Source organism: Podarcis bocagei (genome assembly GCF_964188305.1).
Source record: "Podarcis bocagei genome assembly, chromosome: 4".
In the NCBI taxonomy this organism is placed as follows: domain Eukaryota; kingdom Metazoa; phylum Chordata; class Lepidosauria; order Squamata; family Lacertidae; genus Podarcis; species Podarcis bocagei.
In genome coordinates, this window is record NC_138128.1 from 68212206 (window position 1) to 68231196 (window position 18991).

Consider the following 18991-nt stretch of genomic DNA (forward strand, 5'->3'; position numbering starts at 1 on the left):
CTGAAACACGGCCGTCTTTCAAAATTCATATCTATCCATATGTTGTGATGCCATCCTCCAACCAATCAAAAGTTTGCAAAAATACACATATTATGCAAAACTGTGAATAAAAATTAGTGAAAATGACATGATAAAATGTGCACACCAAAATATATCAAGAGAAATCTGCAGTAAAGCACTGATGAATTTTCCTGAAGACTTGTTAAAAAGAAAATTTTCAAATTGCTGCAGGTATGTGGAGAACCAAGTTTAAGTTTGGGGGAAAATGACAAACTGAGAGAACCAAAACCGACAGATCCTTCTATCCCTAACTAGGAGTAGCAGGTTCCCCCAGCCACAATGGTGCCCTCACATATGAATCAGGGGAAAGGGGCATTGTGAGGAATAAAAATGTTGCCTTTTCAAAAGGCCACAAGGCTGCAACGGTTAGATGACCGCAGACAGCAGAAACTTGCTTACATGTATTTTTAGAACAGCTTGTGGTTAGGAGGCTTATAGATAGGGCTGTTTGCAGCCGTTATGTGATTTATCTGTACGTTTCAACTAATATGGGACTCGGTTACACCCACTAGTGGTTGGGATGTGGATTTATTGCTTGAGTCAATGTGTAAAACCATAAGAAACATGGACCAAATAAGGAGAAAGGTAAACAGGAGTAGCAGTCGTTGGAACTAGAGTAATGGGAGATGTCAACAAAGGCGGGGATTTTAGTATTTTAATTAGGTGGTCATGATAGGCTGTAAACCCTGCATGTACCCAGCCAGTGGGGAAACAAGGGAGGGAACCTGTGCTTTGGGTATAAAGAATATAAGATTGTGCCTTGCCAATTTGGGCTGTTCCTACTTTGGACACCTGCTCTTGCATGAACGCATTGTACTCAATAGACTCTTTGCTGCTTCACCAATTTTGTTCAGAATTTATTTTGAGGGTCTTGGGATCCACATTTTACTTCTAACAGGCATCAGACATAGAAAATCACACATAGATCTGTAGGATGTGAAAAACCTCCAGCTTGTAGACTTCTACAGAAAGATCCTTCCATCCCTAACGAGGACTAACGATTATGATCAACAACAGCACTCTGATTTTGCTGGATATAAGTTTATGCTGTGCAGATCTCTCCCGCTAAAGCCCATGCCTAACATGTAGATGCTGCTGGTAGGGATGAGAAGAGAGAAGAGTTCCATGACTTTGTGGTCAAAAAGTCTTTCAAAAAGGCAGGGAATCTCTTAATTGTTTCAGCAAAATTATATCATTGCACTGGTTAATAGCCACCACTACCCCAACACACACAAAATTCTTCTCACACATTGAGCATTAGCTCTGGTATGTAGCCTACCTACCAGCATCTCTTTAGAGAAGATGATAGGTGCATAATCTGAAAGTTCATGGAATGTTTATCATCAGTTTGTGTATATCTGAATAACTGATGGCATGGGGCCTGTAGTGCAATAGTAGGAGTCCATTATTTACATGGATAAGGTCCCTAGTTTGATCTCTGACATCAGCCCTGGAGAGGCACTGCCATTCACTGTTGACATTACTCAGGTAGATGAGCCATGCTTGCTTTTGTAATGTGAATAATCTGAGTGAATAATAGGTGTTTGCAAATTTCATGAATATTTATTATCTTCATAATTTAATAGTTAATGTGCAAGATAATACCGTCAATTGCTATGATATTGTTACTTTTTTCTATCCAAACTACCTGAAATCCCAAAATTCATCTTGGTCAGTTGACAGATTCTGGTGTCTCTGAGACCAGCTCGTTCCTCTGTTGTTCCCCATCCAAACATCATAGCCGGCGTCTGCTAATATGAATCCGAAGCTGTTGTTGGCCATGTTTTCGACCCAGAAGCTAGCTTCTGCAAGTATTCCATGTTGCAGTAACACAACAGGCTTGGGACCTAGTTTAAAAAAGAAAATTTTAAAACAAAGCAGATGAGAATTTCCATGCCATGATAACAAAGATGATTTTAAGAAATATCTCTCATGTTCGGAAACCATCATTTATATTTCAGTCCATTATGTCAATAACTTTGTTAGGCACATGAATCGGAGCCTTGACTGTAGAAGAGGCTTCTTAGCAAAGCCCTATTCAAGCATTCAAAAGAACATGTGAACACTGAAACAGGCGTGTGTGCAGCCAACAGCCCTGCTCCCAAAGCCCCCACATGCACTAGGGATGCGCACCCCACCACTGACTTTCCTGGAAGGTTTGAAGCGACCTTGAAAGCATGCTCTGCTCAATACCTTTCCATGTGCTTCTATGGGGATGCTTCCATGTGATTCTGACCAAGCGGGCTGCTTCTCACTTACACAGAGGCTTGGAACTGCATTCAGCTGAAAGCACTTATAAGCCCCCTTCAGGCCTTCCTGCTCAACATAGGACAGTTGCAGTGGCAGATTTTGGACTTTTAAATTTCAGTGGTGCCTCCCACCTCTCACCTTCTGTTGTTCATCATAGCTGCAGCGCCCCCGAAGCACCCTTTTGGCTTGGCACCCACTGTGGGCGAACCTGTGGCGCCCCCCTAAATCGGCTTTTGACACGAGGAGTGGAGCTGGTTTTACTGCCCTTCCGCCCCTTCAGTTTCAGCTCACCTGTGATTCTGAATGCTTTTGTGGGGCTCTAGGGGTCATGCAATGGCCTTCTGGGACCAGTCGCTTCTGGGCTTGACTGAGGCTTTGATAGCTTAAGTAAAGCTTTAGTATTTTCAAAACACGGCACTGGTTTAGCGATTACAGCTTTTCTTATACCACTTTCATAGACTTAGGATTTGTTAAAATATGAATATATACCAGATACCTCTGACTGTAAGATTTTTTCTTCCAAAAGGTATTCTGTTTATTGTCAAATAATAGCCATCATCTGTTAAGACTTCATACTCTTCACTGGGGTATCCTTTGTAACAGATCAGCTCACTCTGAGAAAGAAATAAAATAAATTGCTGAGATGTTTTAATTCATAATGTTTTAATCTGTCTGCCAGAGAGGAGACCACCTTGGGTGAATCCTGGTAGACCTACTCCATACCCCACAATTGTCCCAATTTAGCTGGGACATCCTGGATTGACAGAAGCCACCCTAGGAATCGACATAGGCATTTCTGCAGCAGCCACCCCGAGCTATGGAACTGGGCAAGCAAGCGGGCTGGGTCCGTTCACACTGCTTCAGCCACATCACATCCTGTCTGATTAAGACTCAGGCACGTCCCCAGAAGTGAGAAGTGCTTCTGTAGCAGGAAGCCAAGTCAGGCAGCTCTTCTTGGGCACTGACAGCGCTGAAGCAGGGCGCTCTCATGACTACACACTCAGCCCTTCTCCAGCATCCAGCTCAGCACCTCCATACTCTCCAATGTTTCTCTGATGGAGATAGGGACATCTTATTCCATACCCTCCAACATTTCTCCAATGGAAACAGGGATGTCCTAAGTAAAAGCGGGGCATTCTGGGATCAAATCAGAAATTGGGACAGGTTCTGTAAATCCGGGACTGTTTCTGAAAAATACGGACACTTGAAGGATCTGCACCTCTCAGGCCACTGGGCTACTCCCAAAGATCAACCCCCTCCCCACTCTCTTGTCCAGTTCTTCCTCCCCCCTTTGAGCCACTCTGCCAAGAAGTCTGCACAGAGTTCATGACAGTAGGAGGGAAACTGGAAGCAGCATTGCTTCGTGTTTCCCAGGCTCCTCAGTATCACTTCAAGGAAAAGTTCCGCATTCCCCAATGGGTTGTTTGTCATTGCTCCTAATTGCATATCCCCACCCCATTAATCAATAGTTATGCTTTGGATGTTCTAAATCTGGGATTTCCAACACCGTGCCCTGTGGATGTTGTTGGGCTAGAACTCCCATTAGGCCCTGACCTTTGGCCATGCAGGCTGAGGCTCATGGGAACTGGAGTGCCACAACAGCAGCTTGAGGCACCTTGTTGGCTATCCCTGTTCTAGACTGGGGGAAGGAAGAGAGAAGGAACAAGTGCTGCTTTTCGGCTCCCTCAAATCTGCATTCCAGGCCCATCTCAGGCCTGCCTCTGTGATAACATTGGTAAAAAGATTATGTAGCTTACGACATTCATGTGAACCTCAGGATTTGCATCTCTTCTCCTCCTACTCAATTCTTCTGAGCCTCCAGTTGCTTGTATTAGGCAAGCGATGGCAACAAGCCACCACATCTTCTGTCTCTGTATTGTTTGTAAAGCTGGTGTGGAGGAGGAGAAAACAAGACAGGGTGAGGAAAACTCACAGCTATCACTTCACAAGTAATGCTGACAAAATATATACACTTTAATAATTTATTCCAAAAATATATGAACTGCTCTACATTCAAAGAATACCTTAGTACCATACAAAAAACCCAAAAAACCTTTTAACCTTGTGCAAATGATAAAACAGTATTAAAAACATGAAACCAACATTGCAGAACCTGAGCAGACTAATTTGGGGATAAACGTTTTCAGCCAATGTCTAAATATATAGAAATGTTGAAGCATGTTTCCTTTCAAGAAGAAGATGATTCCAGGGATCTGAAGCCACAGTGCCTAAAGGCACCAGTTTACTTACGATATCACCTTATGCCACATGTGCCTACTTGACCACTTCACATAATATCCACACATCTGTAAGAACTCGATCTTTCCGTGTGGCAGCACCAACACTTTGGAATTCCCTACCTTCAATGTGTTCCTTTCAGCGCCTGCTGAATACATTCTTCTTTAGACAAGCCTACCCAGATTTTTAGAACATTTGTAGGAGTTTCAGTTTATTTCACTGTAGTTTTTACTTTCTATATGTTTTAAATTATGGTGTAATTTTGGGGGGATAATTTTATTTTTTAAAATCTTTTTTTGCAAACCGTTTTGAAGTTTTTCTATACAAACAAGCGGTACTTAGATTTTATGAACTAACTAAATAAAACACATGCCTGAGTCGCAGCATATTCTACCTACAGGGACTGGGCAGAGGCAGCGGTGTAGTTAGCCACTCGGGTGCCCGGGGTGGCATGCGCAGCCTGCAGTTGGGGGCAGAGCAAGCCACTCATGGGGGCAGGGCAAGCTGCCCATGGGGGCGGGGTGATCCAGCACCGAGGGCCTTCTGGCAGTTCCTTCATTGCGAGAAGTGATGTTACAGGGAAGTTACAGAGGTTACCTCTGTCTGAGATTACAGACAGAGGGCCTTCTCAGTAGCAGCACCCGCCCTGTGGAACGCCCTTCCATCTGATGTGAAGGAAATAAGCAGCTATCTTATCTTTAGAAGACATCTGAAGGCAGCCCTGTTTAGGGAAGTTTTTAATATTTAATGCTTTATTGTATTTAACACTTGATTGGGAGCCGCCCAGAGTGGCTGGGGAAACTCAGCCACATGGGCGGGGTATAAATAATTTTTTATTATTATTATTATTATTATTATTATTATTATTATTATTATTATTATTATTATTATTACTGCGTGGAGCCTCTCCGCAACCTCCCCCTCAGCTGTAGGCTGGCTGAGGCGGTGGGCAGACTCAAGCCCCCTGCTGCTTGAAAAAGCTGTGCAGAGCTTGAAGGCAGTCCGCCTGCCACTTCCCCCTCAGGAGAGACGTGTGGCTCAGGCCCTGCAGTGTGGTGCCCAGTGCCCCCTGCCTCACCTAGCTATGCCTCTGGATTAGGCAGATTCATGGAGGAGAGAGCTGTCGAAGGCTACTAGCCATAAAGGCTGTGCTCTCCCTGCAGAGTTGGAGGCAGGAATGCTTCTGATTTCTGGAAATCACTCGAGGGGAGAGTGCTCCTGCAGTGGCATAGGAAGGGGTGTGTGTTGAATGGTCTCTTTAAATTTGAAGGTTCATTATTGTTCCACAAGATGTATATGTCTTTAAGGGCCAGAGCAAATAACATGACCTAGTTTTACAGCTGTGAAGCAGTATAGCAGGTGCTGTTAAGTTGTGTTAATTAAGCTGTGTCAGCAATTGGGTATAGTATATAAAGAGCAGCACCTAGCTTTCTCAGTACCCTGGTGGTTGGGTTGGTCATGCTTATTGATATATTTAGTGTAAAGGAGTTTTTGTTTTTGTTACTAAAACCTAGCTAAAGTTATTTTGCGTTCCTTGTAATGTGTGGTCCCCCCAGCAAGCTCTCTGCAGCGCTACTAGTCTGCAAATAGCCAACATCTTTGGTTATGGGCCCAGCTGCTGAGTGGATGACTGCACATTTTTGGACTTTGAGAAAAGTTTGAAAACTCCTTCTCCTGTTGGTGTGGTACTGTGGGTCTGGAAGTGTTCCAGAATGGTTGACCGGGTTCCAGAAGCTGAGAAAGCTCTGACCTTCCCACAGCTGACAAATGAGAACTACAGTTTATGGTCGTTTCAGGTGGAGGCACGTTTGACCTCTGGGGAAGTGTGGACCTATGTAACTGATGACCCTCCTGACCCTGTAACTAATGCTTGGTTGAAAGGAGATGCGAAAGCCAGGGCAATAATTAATTTGGGAGTCAGCTACCAGCAAGTAGTCTGTATAAGGAATAAGAAAACTGCCAAAGAAATGTGGGACAGTCTTGCAGCAGTACATATTAGAAAAGAGTCCCTTAATGGGGACTTTGATGGTGTAGCTAGCCAGATATCTGCCATTCCACCAGCACAATTAACTGTGGAAGGGGTAATGGCAAGATTAATGGGTGAGTTGGACAGAATGGAGGCTTGCACGATAAGCACTCCTATTTCCAGAAATAATGAGGAACACCATATGAGGGACTTCTGGGGAAGATGGCGCTGGGTCAAGTCTCAACTGAGTCTCTGCTGTGTGAGTAGGAGCTCTAATGATCAAATTACCCTGATAAAAAGACTCAACCTTTGAAAATATCTGCCAACTTTTATCAGTAACGGACTCCGGGAGCTGTCAGGTGGACTTTTAAACCTCCCCTCCCTTTTAAATCTACTTAAATCAACTTTTTAATAATTTTAATAATTTAATAATTTATTATTTATACCCCACCCATCTGGCTGGGTTTCCCCAGCCACTCTGGGCGGCTTCCAATTGAATTTTAAAAACAGTACAGCTTCAAACATTAAAAACTTCTCTAAAGAGGGCTGCCTTCAGATGACTTTTAAAAGTAAAATAGTTGTTTATTGCTTTGAGATCTGCTGGGAGGGCATTCCACAGGGCAGGCGCCACTACCGAGAAGGCCCTCTGCCTGGTTCCCTGTAACCTTACTTCTCGCAATGAGGGAACCGCCAGAAGGCGCTTGGTGCTGGATCTCAGTGTCCGGGCTGAACGATGGGGATGGAGACGTTCCTTCAGGTATACTGGACCGAGGCCATTTAGGGCTTTAAAGGTCAGCACCAACACTTTGAATTGTGCTCGGAAACGTACTGGGAGCCAATGCAGATCTCTCAGAACCGGTGTTATGTGGTCCCGGTGGCCACTCCCAGTCACCAGTCTAGCTGCCGCATTCTGGATTAATTGCAGTTTCCGGGTCACCTTCAAAGGTAACTTTGAACCACCGCCCTTGAAAAGCCCATAAAGCTGTGGGTTGGATAAAACAGCCCCATTTATTTCTGAGTACGAAGATGGTACTTACAAGACAATGTTGCAAAGAACTGGGGATTTCACCTTTACAACCTGTAACAACTCCTCCAAAGAAAAAACAAGCCAAAATTTCGACCTACTTCCATCCCAAGGCTGCTGAAGCAAACAATCCAGGAAACCTCCATTCTCATGAGTGGTCTATTGACCACACCTGGACTGGAAGGGAGGAAAAAACTAACTTCGGGGGTGAGGGTGTGGACCTGGCAACAGAACTAAAACAAGCTGAGCTAGCCAAAGCAAGTATAGAACAGGAGCTATTCCTGGAAAACCTAGAAGCCATGGCAAATGAGCCTCCCCCTCCCCCCCATCAGGAGAGAAATTAAGGTGCCCTTCCCCGATTGAGCTGACTGAAACAGACAAATGGCCAAACAGCTTAAGGCTACAGTACCTGGACAATTTTATGTTCTACCTATCAGGGATGTTTGAAGAGTTACTCAAAGCTCATTTCACACAGATAAGCAAAGAACTTGAGCCAATTAAAAATTTCCTTTTGGAAAGTTTGAACCTGCTTACCACCCTAACTGAATTGATTAAGAATCATGAGGTCGCTCTCCCCCACATGACATCTGGGACTAGGACTAATGGAGGTGAAACCAAACTGGGACTCGATTACAAAAAAAAACAGAACAGAAACAATTCAGTGCAGGAGGGAGGGTCCCTTGCTCCCAAGAAACCGACCTTAAAGAGAAAATGCTCAGCACAAAAAATGAAGAAGACCAAAAACATCAAATTGAGAGGCCAAAAGGGAACGCCGAACTGCCGGACTAAAAAAATGAATTTCCAGAAGCTCTTTAAGCTGCTGGAGAATACAACAACAAAGAACTCTGCTCCTACAACCCAAAAGAAAATCACAAACTCATGCATGCCAATAAAGCACTCTGAGGAAAAGCCCCACGCCCCAGTGGATCACACACCGCCCTCTAGTGGGGAAATATGAAAACCAAAGGAAATTCCGGCTCCCATGCAACCAACCCTTCTCTTGACATCGCAAAGAATTCCCGTGTACCCTAACATAACAAGAAAGGATCAAGACAAAACAACACAGACTTGCTGGAAGCTAACGTTAAATAGTCACCAGGGGCCTCGTGACAGCAGAAAATATCATCAAGGTAAAATTCCTCCCTCGTGATACGGCCCAAAATAGGGCTATAGTAACTTTTAAGGATGGGCTCTCAACTAAACAGACCCTTACAAATAAAGACAATTTCCTGAGGGCTGGCTTGCTTCTGCACCGTTTCTTCGAAAACATCGAAGATCCTTCACCACTTCTAGGAGTACATAGGCCAGTTAGACCAAAACCCAAAACCAGCACTGCAGAATCCAACAGCGCCGGAAACGGTAAACCGCTCTACCCAGAGGCTGGCAATCTTAAACATTCTGGCAGGCTGTACAAAACCCCGCCCTCATCAAATAAGCTAGAAAAGGATTTCTCATCAAAGGATGAACAACTCCTAACAACCTACCTCGAGCAGATCCTACTTTCCCAGGATGCACTAATTGAAAGACTTTCGACCATAAGGAAGTCACTTCCACCTCTAGCCCCGCCTCCTCCCATGGAATTTAATTACATCAATTGCAAATCAAAGCCTTTAACCAACAAGGAATGGACAACATGTCGATATCTGTGTCCAGAAGAAACAGGTTCTCCTACACCCCCTCCAATAGCCCAATCCAAATCGCAAAAAGTTGAACTAGTAGTGCCAGCGCCGGGAATTGGCTCAATCTTCATGGACTGCCTGGGAATCCTAGAAGCTATTCATGCTGAGGAATGAAATAAGGTCTCAGAGGGTGTCTGCCTGGACGGACAAATTAATACCCCCAAACTAGTCTCCCCCTTAAAAGGCTCCCCCATTCCTCCGCATCGTGGCTCATTCAAGCCAAACTCAAAGGACCTGAGGAATCAGCGGCAGAAAACAGCTATGAGAGCCTGGAATCTAAAAACCCAAGAATCATCTCCTGGAATGTTGTCGGCTGGTCCAGATGCCTCTCCCATTCTACAGACATTCCCTTCTACCGCCAAAACTTTAACATCAGCCGCCTAGGACACCTAACGGACCCAATAAAAACCTTCAAAGGAGTCAGGCAAGGGTGCCTATTGGCCCCTTTACTATTTAATTTCTATCTAAACAACTTAGTATCTGCACTCAATGACTCATAACTCCACCCGCCGAAGCTTGCAAATCGGCATATTTTGGTCCTGCTATATGCCGATGATGCGGTAATTCTATCTAGAACCCCCATTGGACTCAAAAGAGCACTAAGAAAGCTCACAGCATACTGCGAATCTGAACGTCTCAAAATCAACTATCAAAAGACCAAGATACTAGCTTTTGGGGAAAAACCAAAGCTTAGAAGCTGGGAACTCCAAGGCCATAAATTAGAACAAGTCACAAACTACAAGTATCTAGGAATGGTGGTACAGGCCTCAGGAACCCAGGAACTACACATAAACTCCATCGGGAGTTCAGTGGAAAAAACCGCAAATTGTATCCTTAAATTCTTCAGAGCACAAGGGGGCTTCTTTTCCCCGCAGCTCTAAAATTATACAAGGCCAAAACTTTGGCACAACTCCTCTATGGTTCCTTTTTGGGCCCGCCTTCTTTTGCTTTCTCCCCACGAGAGAGTTCAATCCAGACTTCTTAGAGCTCTCCTCCAAGTCCCCAGATGCATACCAAGCACATGGGTTAGATTGGAAACGGGGATGATGAGAGTGGAGGCTAGCATCTGCCTAACATCAGTTTACAAATGGCTGACATTGAACCTGCTCCCCCGAGGGATAGTCCCATTGATCCTCTGTGACCAATTCCAGTCGGGCTGGCAGACTGCAGTCCTGAACACCCTCCGGAAATTGGGTTTGGCCCCTCAAGCCCTTCTAAGTCTGGGTTTGGACCAGGCAAAAGCTATGGTCAGGCAAAGAATATTAGACACCGAGAGACAGCAGGACTGTGCAAGGTGCCTCAACTATAGAATTGGAGAAATTGAGAGAGATATAGCCACACGGGCAGCATATCTCTTCTTTCTCGTATCTAGGGATGCAAGAAGGGCCTTTACACTCGCCAGAAGCTCGGCTTTTCCCTCGCCGGTCCTGGATGGAGCCTTTAGAAGGTTCCCGTATGCTCAGAGACTTTGCACCTGCCCATTGGGAGAGATAGGAAGCCCAGAACACTTGTTTTTTAGATGCCCCTTTTATAAAGAGGCACATAGTAAGATCATGGATCCCCTACTGGTGAGGCTCGCCGACCTCCCAGTAGGGGATCCATGACCTTTTGCTGTTGGGCAAAATTTGACCTTTTGCTGTTGGGCAAAGATCAGAAGATGACCTGGATGGTCACCAGATTCTGTCTACAGATCTGTAGGCGCAGACCATCACCCAACTCAAAATAGTCCGGCATAAAAAGCCCCAAACACGGTTCCATGGGTGATTCTGAGTCAACTCCCTGGGACAGTTTATTGCTATACCTTGTTTCTAAATTCAGCATTGTATATTGTTTTAATTGTCTGTTTTAACCATATTTGCACAGCAGTTTTTAACTTTGTGAGTGTCCTCTATTTAAGAGGCTTCTACTCTGCAGCCTCTTCTAGTTGTTTTATCTGCGAGTCCTTTAGTTCTTATGCTCTTACAGTTGTTTTAACTGCGTGTCTTTGTTGGTTTTTAGCTCTTATCTGTTTTAATTATTAGTTTTTTATCCACCCATTATCTGTGTTTAATCTTGTATTTTATTCAGATGTTTTATACCTGTTTCCTTGTCCCCATTTGCCCTAACAATTATTGATCAAAAATCCCAACTGCTATTTTATCTATATGCTTTTCTTAATCCTGATCTATGACCGTAATAAAGTTCATTCAACACCATATGCAAACTTGTGGTGATACGACTGCATTTAAAGTTGCCAAGTGTTGTTGGTTCTGCAATAAACAAGGACATTTTGCAAAGGACAGCAGATCCAAAAGGAAGCAAAGTACTCCTAAGTCTGTTTCTGTTCGTCAATCACAGTCGTCAGCCCAGCAGCCGACATTGTATCATAAAGACAGAAACGAGCCACGAGCCTTTCAGGCTTGGACAACAGATCGTAAAAGAATTAAAGGTGCCAAGTGGAAGTCTTTTATTGTGGACTCTGGAGCATCTCAGCATATTTGAAATGATCAAAGCTTGTTTATTTCTTTTGAAGAGGAAATTGGTAATGTACATTTACCCAATTCACAAGTCTTGCAGTCGCTTGGCAGGGTACTGTTAAACTTGACTCTTTAAACATTACAATAGCGAACTGCATTTACTGCCCATCAGTAGATAATTTGTCAGTAAGGTGTTTTGCTCGTCAAGGCATAACTGTGTGATTCTTAAAGTCAATGTGTGAGTTTTTCGATGGGAACAAATGTCTATTTGTCTATAAAGCACAGGAACTCAGGCTTGCTAGAGAGGTTAAAAGCAACAAAAAAGGCTTTTATGGGTATGTCCGTAGCAAAAGGAAGAACAAAGAAAAAGTGGGGTCACTCAGAGGAGAAGATGGTGAAATGCAAACAGGGGACACAGAAAGGGCTGAACTCCTCAATGCCTTTTTTGCCTCAGTCTTCTCCGATAAAAAAAACAATGCCCGACCTGAAGAATTTGGCGCAAATGATTCAGCAGAGGAAACACAGCCCAGAATAACTAAGGAGATAGTACAAGAATACTTGGCTAGTTTAGATGTATTCAAGTCTCCACGGCCAGATGAACCAGAGTATTAAAAGAACTGGCAGATGTGATCTCAGAACCACTGGCAGTCATCTTTGAGAATTCCTGGAGAACAGGCGAAGTCCTGGCAGACTGGAGGAGGGCAAATGTTGTCCCTATTTTCAAAAAGGGGAAAAGAGAGGACCCAAATAATTACCGCCCAGTCAGTCTGACACCAATACCAGGGAAGATTCTGGAGCAGATCATTAAGCAAACAGTCTGTGAGCACCTAGAAAGGAATGCTGTGATCACCAATAGTCAGCATGGATTTCTGAAAAATAAGTCATGTCAGACTAACCTGATCTCGTTTTTTGACAGAATTACAAGCCTGGTAGATGAAAGGAACGCATTTGACAAGGTGCCCCATGATATTCTTGTAAAGAAGCTGGTAAAATGCGGTCTTGACTATGTAACTGGCTGACTGACTGAACCCAAAGGGTGCTCATCAATGGTTCCTCTTCATCCTGGAGAAGAGTGACTAGTGGGGTGCCACAGGGTTCTGTCTTGGGCCCGGTCTTATTTAACATCTTTATCAACAACTTGGATGATGGACTCAAGGGCATCCTGATCAAATTTGCAGATGACACCAAACTGGGAGAGGTGGCTAACACCCCAGAGGACAGGATCACACTTCAAAACGACCTTGGCAGATTAGAGAACTGGGCCAAAACAAACAAGATGAACTTTAACAGGGAGAAATGTGAAGTATTGCACTTGGGCAAAAAAAAATGAGAGGCACAAATACAAGATGGGGGGACACCTGGCTTGAGAGCAGTACATGTGAAAAGGATCTAGGAGTCTTGGTTGACCACAAACTTGACATCAGCCAACAGTGTGACGCGGCAGCTAAAAAAGCCAATGCAATTCTGGGCTGCATCAATAGGAGTATAGCATGTAGATCAAGGGAAGTAATAGTGCCACTGTATTCTGCTCTGGTCAGACCTCACCTGGAGTACTGTGTCCAGTTCTGGGCACCACAGTTCAAGAAGGACACTGACAAACTGGAACGTGTCCAGAGGAGGGCAACCAAAATGGTCAAAGGCCTGGAAACAATGCCTTATGAGGAACGGCTAAGGGAGCTGGGCATGTTTAGCCTGGAGAAGAGGAGGTTAAGGGGTGATATGATAGCCATGTTCAAATATATAAAAGGATGTCATATAGAGGAAGGAGAAAGGTTGTTTTCTGCTGCTCCAGAGAAGCGGACATGGAGCAATGGCTCCAAACTACAAGAAAGAAGATTCCACCTAAACATTAGGAAGAACTTCCTGACAGTAAGAGCTGTTCGACAGTGGAATTTGCTGCCAAGGAGTGTGGTGGAGTCTCCTTCTTTGGAGGTCTTTAAGCAGAGGCTTGGCAACCATATGTCAGGAGTGCTCTGATGGTGTTTCCTGCTTGGCAGGGGGTTGGACTCGATGGCCTATTCCAACTCTATGATTCTATGATTCTATTGTATGCCCGGGACTCTGATGGTTTATATAGACTGTATTTTAGCACCTACTCACAATCGCCTATAAATTGCAGAGCAGCACAGTCAAGCCAGGGGTTGAGGAATGTAAGGCCACATTCCAGGTGTGTCCATGAAGCACACAGACTATTAGGACATCTGAATTTTGCTGATGTAATTAAGACAAAGAATATTGTTAATGGCCTCAACTTAAAGCCATGTAAATTCTTTATGCAATACCTATCCTGTTGCAAGAATAAGAGTAAGGTTGCATGCAAGGGTAGATGCTCAGATAGGAAAATAACTGAGCCATTTGAGCATGTACATTTGAGCATGTACTATTTAACCATGATTTAGTTGGGCCACTCCCATCATTAGGAGGTTCTAAGTACTGGCTTACTCTCATAGACCAGTATAGTAGATATTGTTGGACTTATGAAATAGCTGAAAAGTCACAAACATTTGAGAAGTACAAAGTTTTTTGCAGCTGGGTAAAAACACACTTTAACAAACCTATTAAGAATCTGTTTTCCAACCAGGGTGGGGAATTTGTTTCTGAGGTTTTTGAGAATTTCCTGGAAGCACAGGGGACTACTCATGAGTTATCTTGCCCCGGAAGTCCCTGGCAAAATGGGCTTGTTGAAGTTGTGCAGCATGACTTGCAGGCAGGGGTTAAAACTTATCTGCATGATGCTAATCTGCCCAGAGTTTTTTGGGCTGAAGCACTCAATGTTTTTTGCTATGTTAAAAATCGTAGTTATCATTTACATACCAGCAACTGGCAAATTTCATATTCCCAGAAACATGATACAAACAGTAAATTGTAATGGAGTTGCTGTTTTCCAAGATACTAACAGTATAGATAATACTGAGGAAGAAGAAGAAGAAGAAGAAGAAGAAGAAAATGATTCTGAATTAATGGAAGAAGATGAAAAGCCTGTTGAATCTGGTAATTTGTTTGATGATTTAAAGTTACAGGCACCTGAGGGGAGGTTAAGTTCTCTTGAGTTTTCTGACTGTGAGCTTAGTCTACAGACATCTCTTCAAACTGACAATAATGATTTACAACCTGAAGCTAGTAGTTTACTTAGTCCCATTAAGTCTGAGGAGTCTGACTCTCCTTCCGGACAACATTTTGCAGATGAACATTTTAATACTGTGTATGCCAATAAAGTGATTTTTGAGCCAAAAAGCTACAATGATGTTCGGAATTTACCTAAGCACCAAGCTGTAAATTGATATAAAGCTATGAACTCTGAGATAGCTTCTTTAAAAGAGCATAACACTTGGTCTCTTGTATACAAACCCCAGATATGAGACTTGTTGATTCAAAATGGGCTTATAGAGTTAAAATGAATGACAAAAATGAAATTGTAAGGTACAAGGCTAGATGAGTTGCTAGCGGTTTTCAACAAATTCCAGGCGAAGATTATGATTTGTGTTATTCACCAAGTGTAAAATATGAAACAGTTAAGCTTTTGTTAAAAGATGCATCACAACGTGGACATTCTGTTTATCACCTAGATATAAAAACTGCATATTTGTTTGCAGATTTAAAAGAATAATTTTTTATGCGTGTTCCTGAAGGCATAGACGCCGCTGAAGGTTTGGTATGCAAATTAAATAAATCCCTTTATGGTCTGCACCAAAGTGGAAGGAATTGGCACCAAACTTTAGCAAAACAATTGCTGGATATTGGTTTTTCTCAAGGAAAGGCAGACAATTGTGTGTTTATAAAGGAAAGGGCAAACTCTGTAACAAAAATATGTGTGTATGTAGATGATGTGTTAATTTCTACAAAAACTAAACAGGAATATGAACAGGTAGTATCACAGTTATGGAACAAATTTGATGTGGTGGAATTAGGCATAGCTAATTTATCCATGCAAATTGAGAAAGGCAAAAATGGATCTTTTCTGGTTCATCAAACTGCAAAAATTGATGATCTTGTTGAAATGTTATGTTTAGAAAATGCGAATGGGAAGGAAATGCCTATGGTGTGTGGTTTCACCTTTACAGCTGAAGATAAGCCATTGCCTAACAAAACTTTGTATTGTTCTGCTATAGGCAAGCTAAATTTCATTCAAAGAATCTCGAGACCAGATATTCTTTGGTCCCCCCAGCAAGCTCTCTGCAGCGTAACTAGTCTGCAAATAGCAACAGGGTGCAGTGGGTGCGGGAGTCATTTTTTCAAAAACACATATTTTTGCCATTTTGTCACCTCCCTCAGTGATGACACCTGGGGCAGACCACACCCACCGCACCCCCTTCTTATGCCACTGGGCAGAGGAGGAATAGTGGAGACCACCTCCCCAGCCTGACCCTTCCAGAGGAACACAGTTTAGATTTACAACATGGGTTTGAGGGAGGTCACAGCTCAGAAGCAGATGAGGGGAAAAGTTGGGAAATAATGGAAGAGGAAGAGGCTGAGCCAGAGCAGCTGGATGACACATGATCACTAGAAAGCATTCCAGACCCACCATCTCCCAGAACCTGGTGAGCCTTGAAAATAGGAGAGCAAAGAGCTCCAAGACAGAGGGGACTTCTTAGCACCCGTAGGAGAGATGTTGAGCTTGATGGATGAGGAAGCGGGCGAGATGGTGGGGTGGAGATTCACTCGGGACAGTGCCGTTATCCAAGAGGATGGGTTTTAGAGCCTCACTCTGTAAATACTGAATAAAAACGGACTGTAAGAACATTCCTTGTATTTGTATGTTCCTGGGCAACTGGCCGTGGGAGTTGCTGGTAGCAGCTTGACAGGTAGATGGTACCATGAAGAAATTTAACAGACTGGGGGAGGCTGCAGGAGGAGAGGCTGTTTCTCAGATACCCTAGTCCAGAACTATTTAGGGCTTTATAATAGTGTATAATCGTGAATCTAGCCTAGCAGTAAACTGGCAACCAATGCAATGCTTTCAGCAAAGGAATCACTTGTTGCCAATAGGCTGCCTCAAAGAGCAACCATGCACTTATACTGTCTTGCAGCTTCTGCTCCAAAGTGAAGAGCAGCCTCAGGTAAAGCACGCTGAAGAAATTAAAGCTGGAAGTTATCAATCTGTGGCTCACTGTTGCCAACCTATCTCTCTCGAAGAGCAGCCACAGCTGGCATACTAGTCAAAGGTGGCAAAAGGGACTCCTAGACACTGGAGAAAACTGGCAGTGCATCATTCATACATGCATAAGTACTAATTTTGTGTGGCTGGTTCTGAATAATTGGGTCATATTTATAAAGACCGTGGCACAAGGTGAAAATTCTCTGGTGGAAGGGAAACAGCAGAGCAACATTTTGCCACGTGAAGCCACACAGTGACAGGCTACAAATTCATATAAACAAATTAATATTCATTTTCCTAAACATTGCATATTAAACCAGTTAGCTCTTGTTTGTGTATGCATAGTAAGAATTGTGTTGCAAATTATACAATATAGTTAACAACTGCCAGCCCTACTGCATCCAGTTTTTGTTTTCATTTCTAGTTTCCATAGCTGCTTACAAAACATGAAAACATATGGGATTCTCTGCAAGATACAAGAAGTGAGATCAGAGTCAGCGCCAGTGGCGTAGCGTGGGGGGTGCCAAGGGTGCCGACCGCACCGGGCGCAACATCTGGGGGGGCGCGAGTCCAGAGGGAAGGGACAAGTTCCTTCCTCCGCCGGGCTCCCCGCCGCCACCGCCAGCCTTGCGCCCTAGCGCGCCCCCCGCCGTCGCTGTGGCTGCGCTCCGCTCACTGCTCGCAGGAGGAGCAGCCGCTGCAGCAGCGCCGACGCCGCCACCGACGCCTGGCCGGGCACGGGCAGCCTCCGCACCCTGCCGCCGCCGCCATCCCCTCGGCCCAGCCACAGGCGGCGGCTGCTTCTGCCTCCATCCTCCTCCGGGCAAGCAGCGTTGTTTGCGCGGCAGCGCCAGCGGCAACTCGCAGGTTAGGGGTTGGGGGGGCGCAAATTACTTGCCTTGCCCCGGGTTAGGGGGCGCAAATTACTTGCGTTGCCCCGGGTGCTGACAACTCACGCTACGCCGCTGGTCAGCGCAGCTCACATTCTCTATGTGCACTTGTTTGTAATCTTTGGAGCTGCCTTTGTTTTAAGTTGGGATGCTTAACTTCTGCCTCTCTAGACAGTTCCCATCCTTGCTGACCATTGGCCTTGGGTGGCCATGAGCTCCCCATACCTGCTTAAACTTTCTTTCAAAAAATATTAACTACACCATACCTTGCAATTCCTTACAAGAAACCCTTGAAATGGAGCCAAACCAAAAGCAAAAATAGAGTCAAGGAACATATTACCAACCAGAGTCCTCTTGCTGTGTTCAACAGGAGCAGGATTTTTGAATGAGTTCCACAGCATATAATATCGTCAACGCCTTCTTAGCAATAAGACTCGACTGGCAGAGCCTTCTATATTTTGCTGGGAACACCCAACTAATACTTGCATCAGAGGTTAAGGAAATAAATGCACATGACAGGTGATGTGTAGTAATGCACTTGGCAACTCACAGTCATGGCAGAGGGAATGCATCCACAAGGCAGCTTTGGAATCTGGGGTCACTCCATTACATGGAGGATAGCGAGCAATGGGATTTTGTGCCTTGAAAACGACATGATGCAAATCTATGCTCCCCCGAATTACTAATATTCTGCACAAATGTGCATAAAGTGTAGAGCCAATGTTTTGGAAATGAATTCTGAAGAGACAACCCATGCCATTAAAGTGATCTGCTTAATAAACAATTTCTTGTCATGCCTCTGCCATTAGCCTTTTAGCAACCCTTAAGTTTTATGCCACAGTTCCTTTGTCATCACCACACGTACACATGTCATTACTACACGTACCACATGTCGGATACATATGCTTCAGCCAGGGGCAAACTTTGGTCTTTTAAATTTCACCGGCACTCTGTGTGAGACCAAAATTTGGTACCCCCTCACCTTCCGTTCTGTGTGTGTGCTACATCATAGTTGTAGCACCCTGCGGCACCCCTCTTGGTTCAGCACCCAGTTTGGGGGGAATTGGTCATGCTTCCCTAAATCTGCCTCTGCTTCAGCCTAAGCTCATGTTTAATGTGCCATATTTATGGTATATTCATGACAGCAGCATCATTTATTTGACAGCCAATTCTCTTTGCAAATCAAATCCCTGCAAGTTAAGTTGAATGTATCATATCTACATCTTCGCACTTTCCGGCACCACCATTGTCACATGTGCGTGCACCCATGTCTGCAGGCATAGCGCTGGTGTCAGGAGTGAACAGGTCATAAATCACACCATGGAAGTTTGTT

At 44.2% G+C, this 18991-nt stretch overlaps 1 protein-coding gene across 3 annotated transcripts in view; it reads right to left on the reverse strand.

The window, feature by feature from the left end:
• LOC308584743 (lipase member M-like) overlaps positions 1-18161 on the reverse strand; it is a 29693-nt gene extending 11532 nt beyond the window's left edge. Inside the window, exons 1-4 of one of the 3 annotated variants that reach the window (XM_081189760.1) lie at positions 18027-18161; positions 4068-4198; positions 2807-2924; positions 1709-1907 (exon numbers count right to left, since the gene is read on the reverse strand). In XM_081189760.1, the coding sequence (XP_081045886.1) occupies positions 1709-1907; positions 2807-2924; positions 4068-4172 (422 nt within the window). In that variant the 5' untranslated portion in view covers positions 4173-4198; positions 18027-18161. Of the gene's footprint in view, positions 1-1708; positions 1908-2806; positions 2925-4067; positions 4199-17998 lie in introns of all 3 variants that reach the window. The other 2 variants (XM_081189761.1, XM_081189762.1) reach the window with 2 other exon arrangements.
• Positions 18162-18991: the final 830 nt, after the last annotated feature.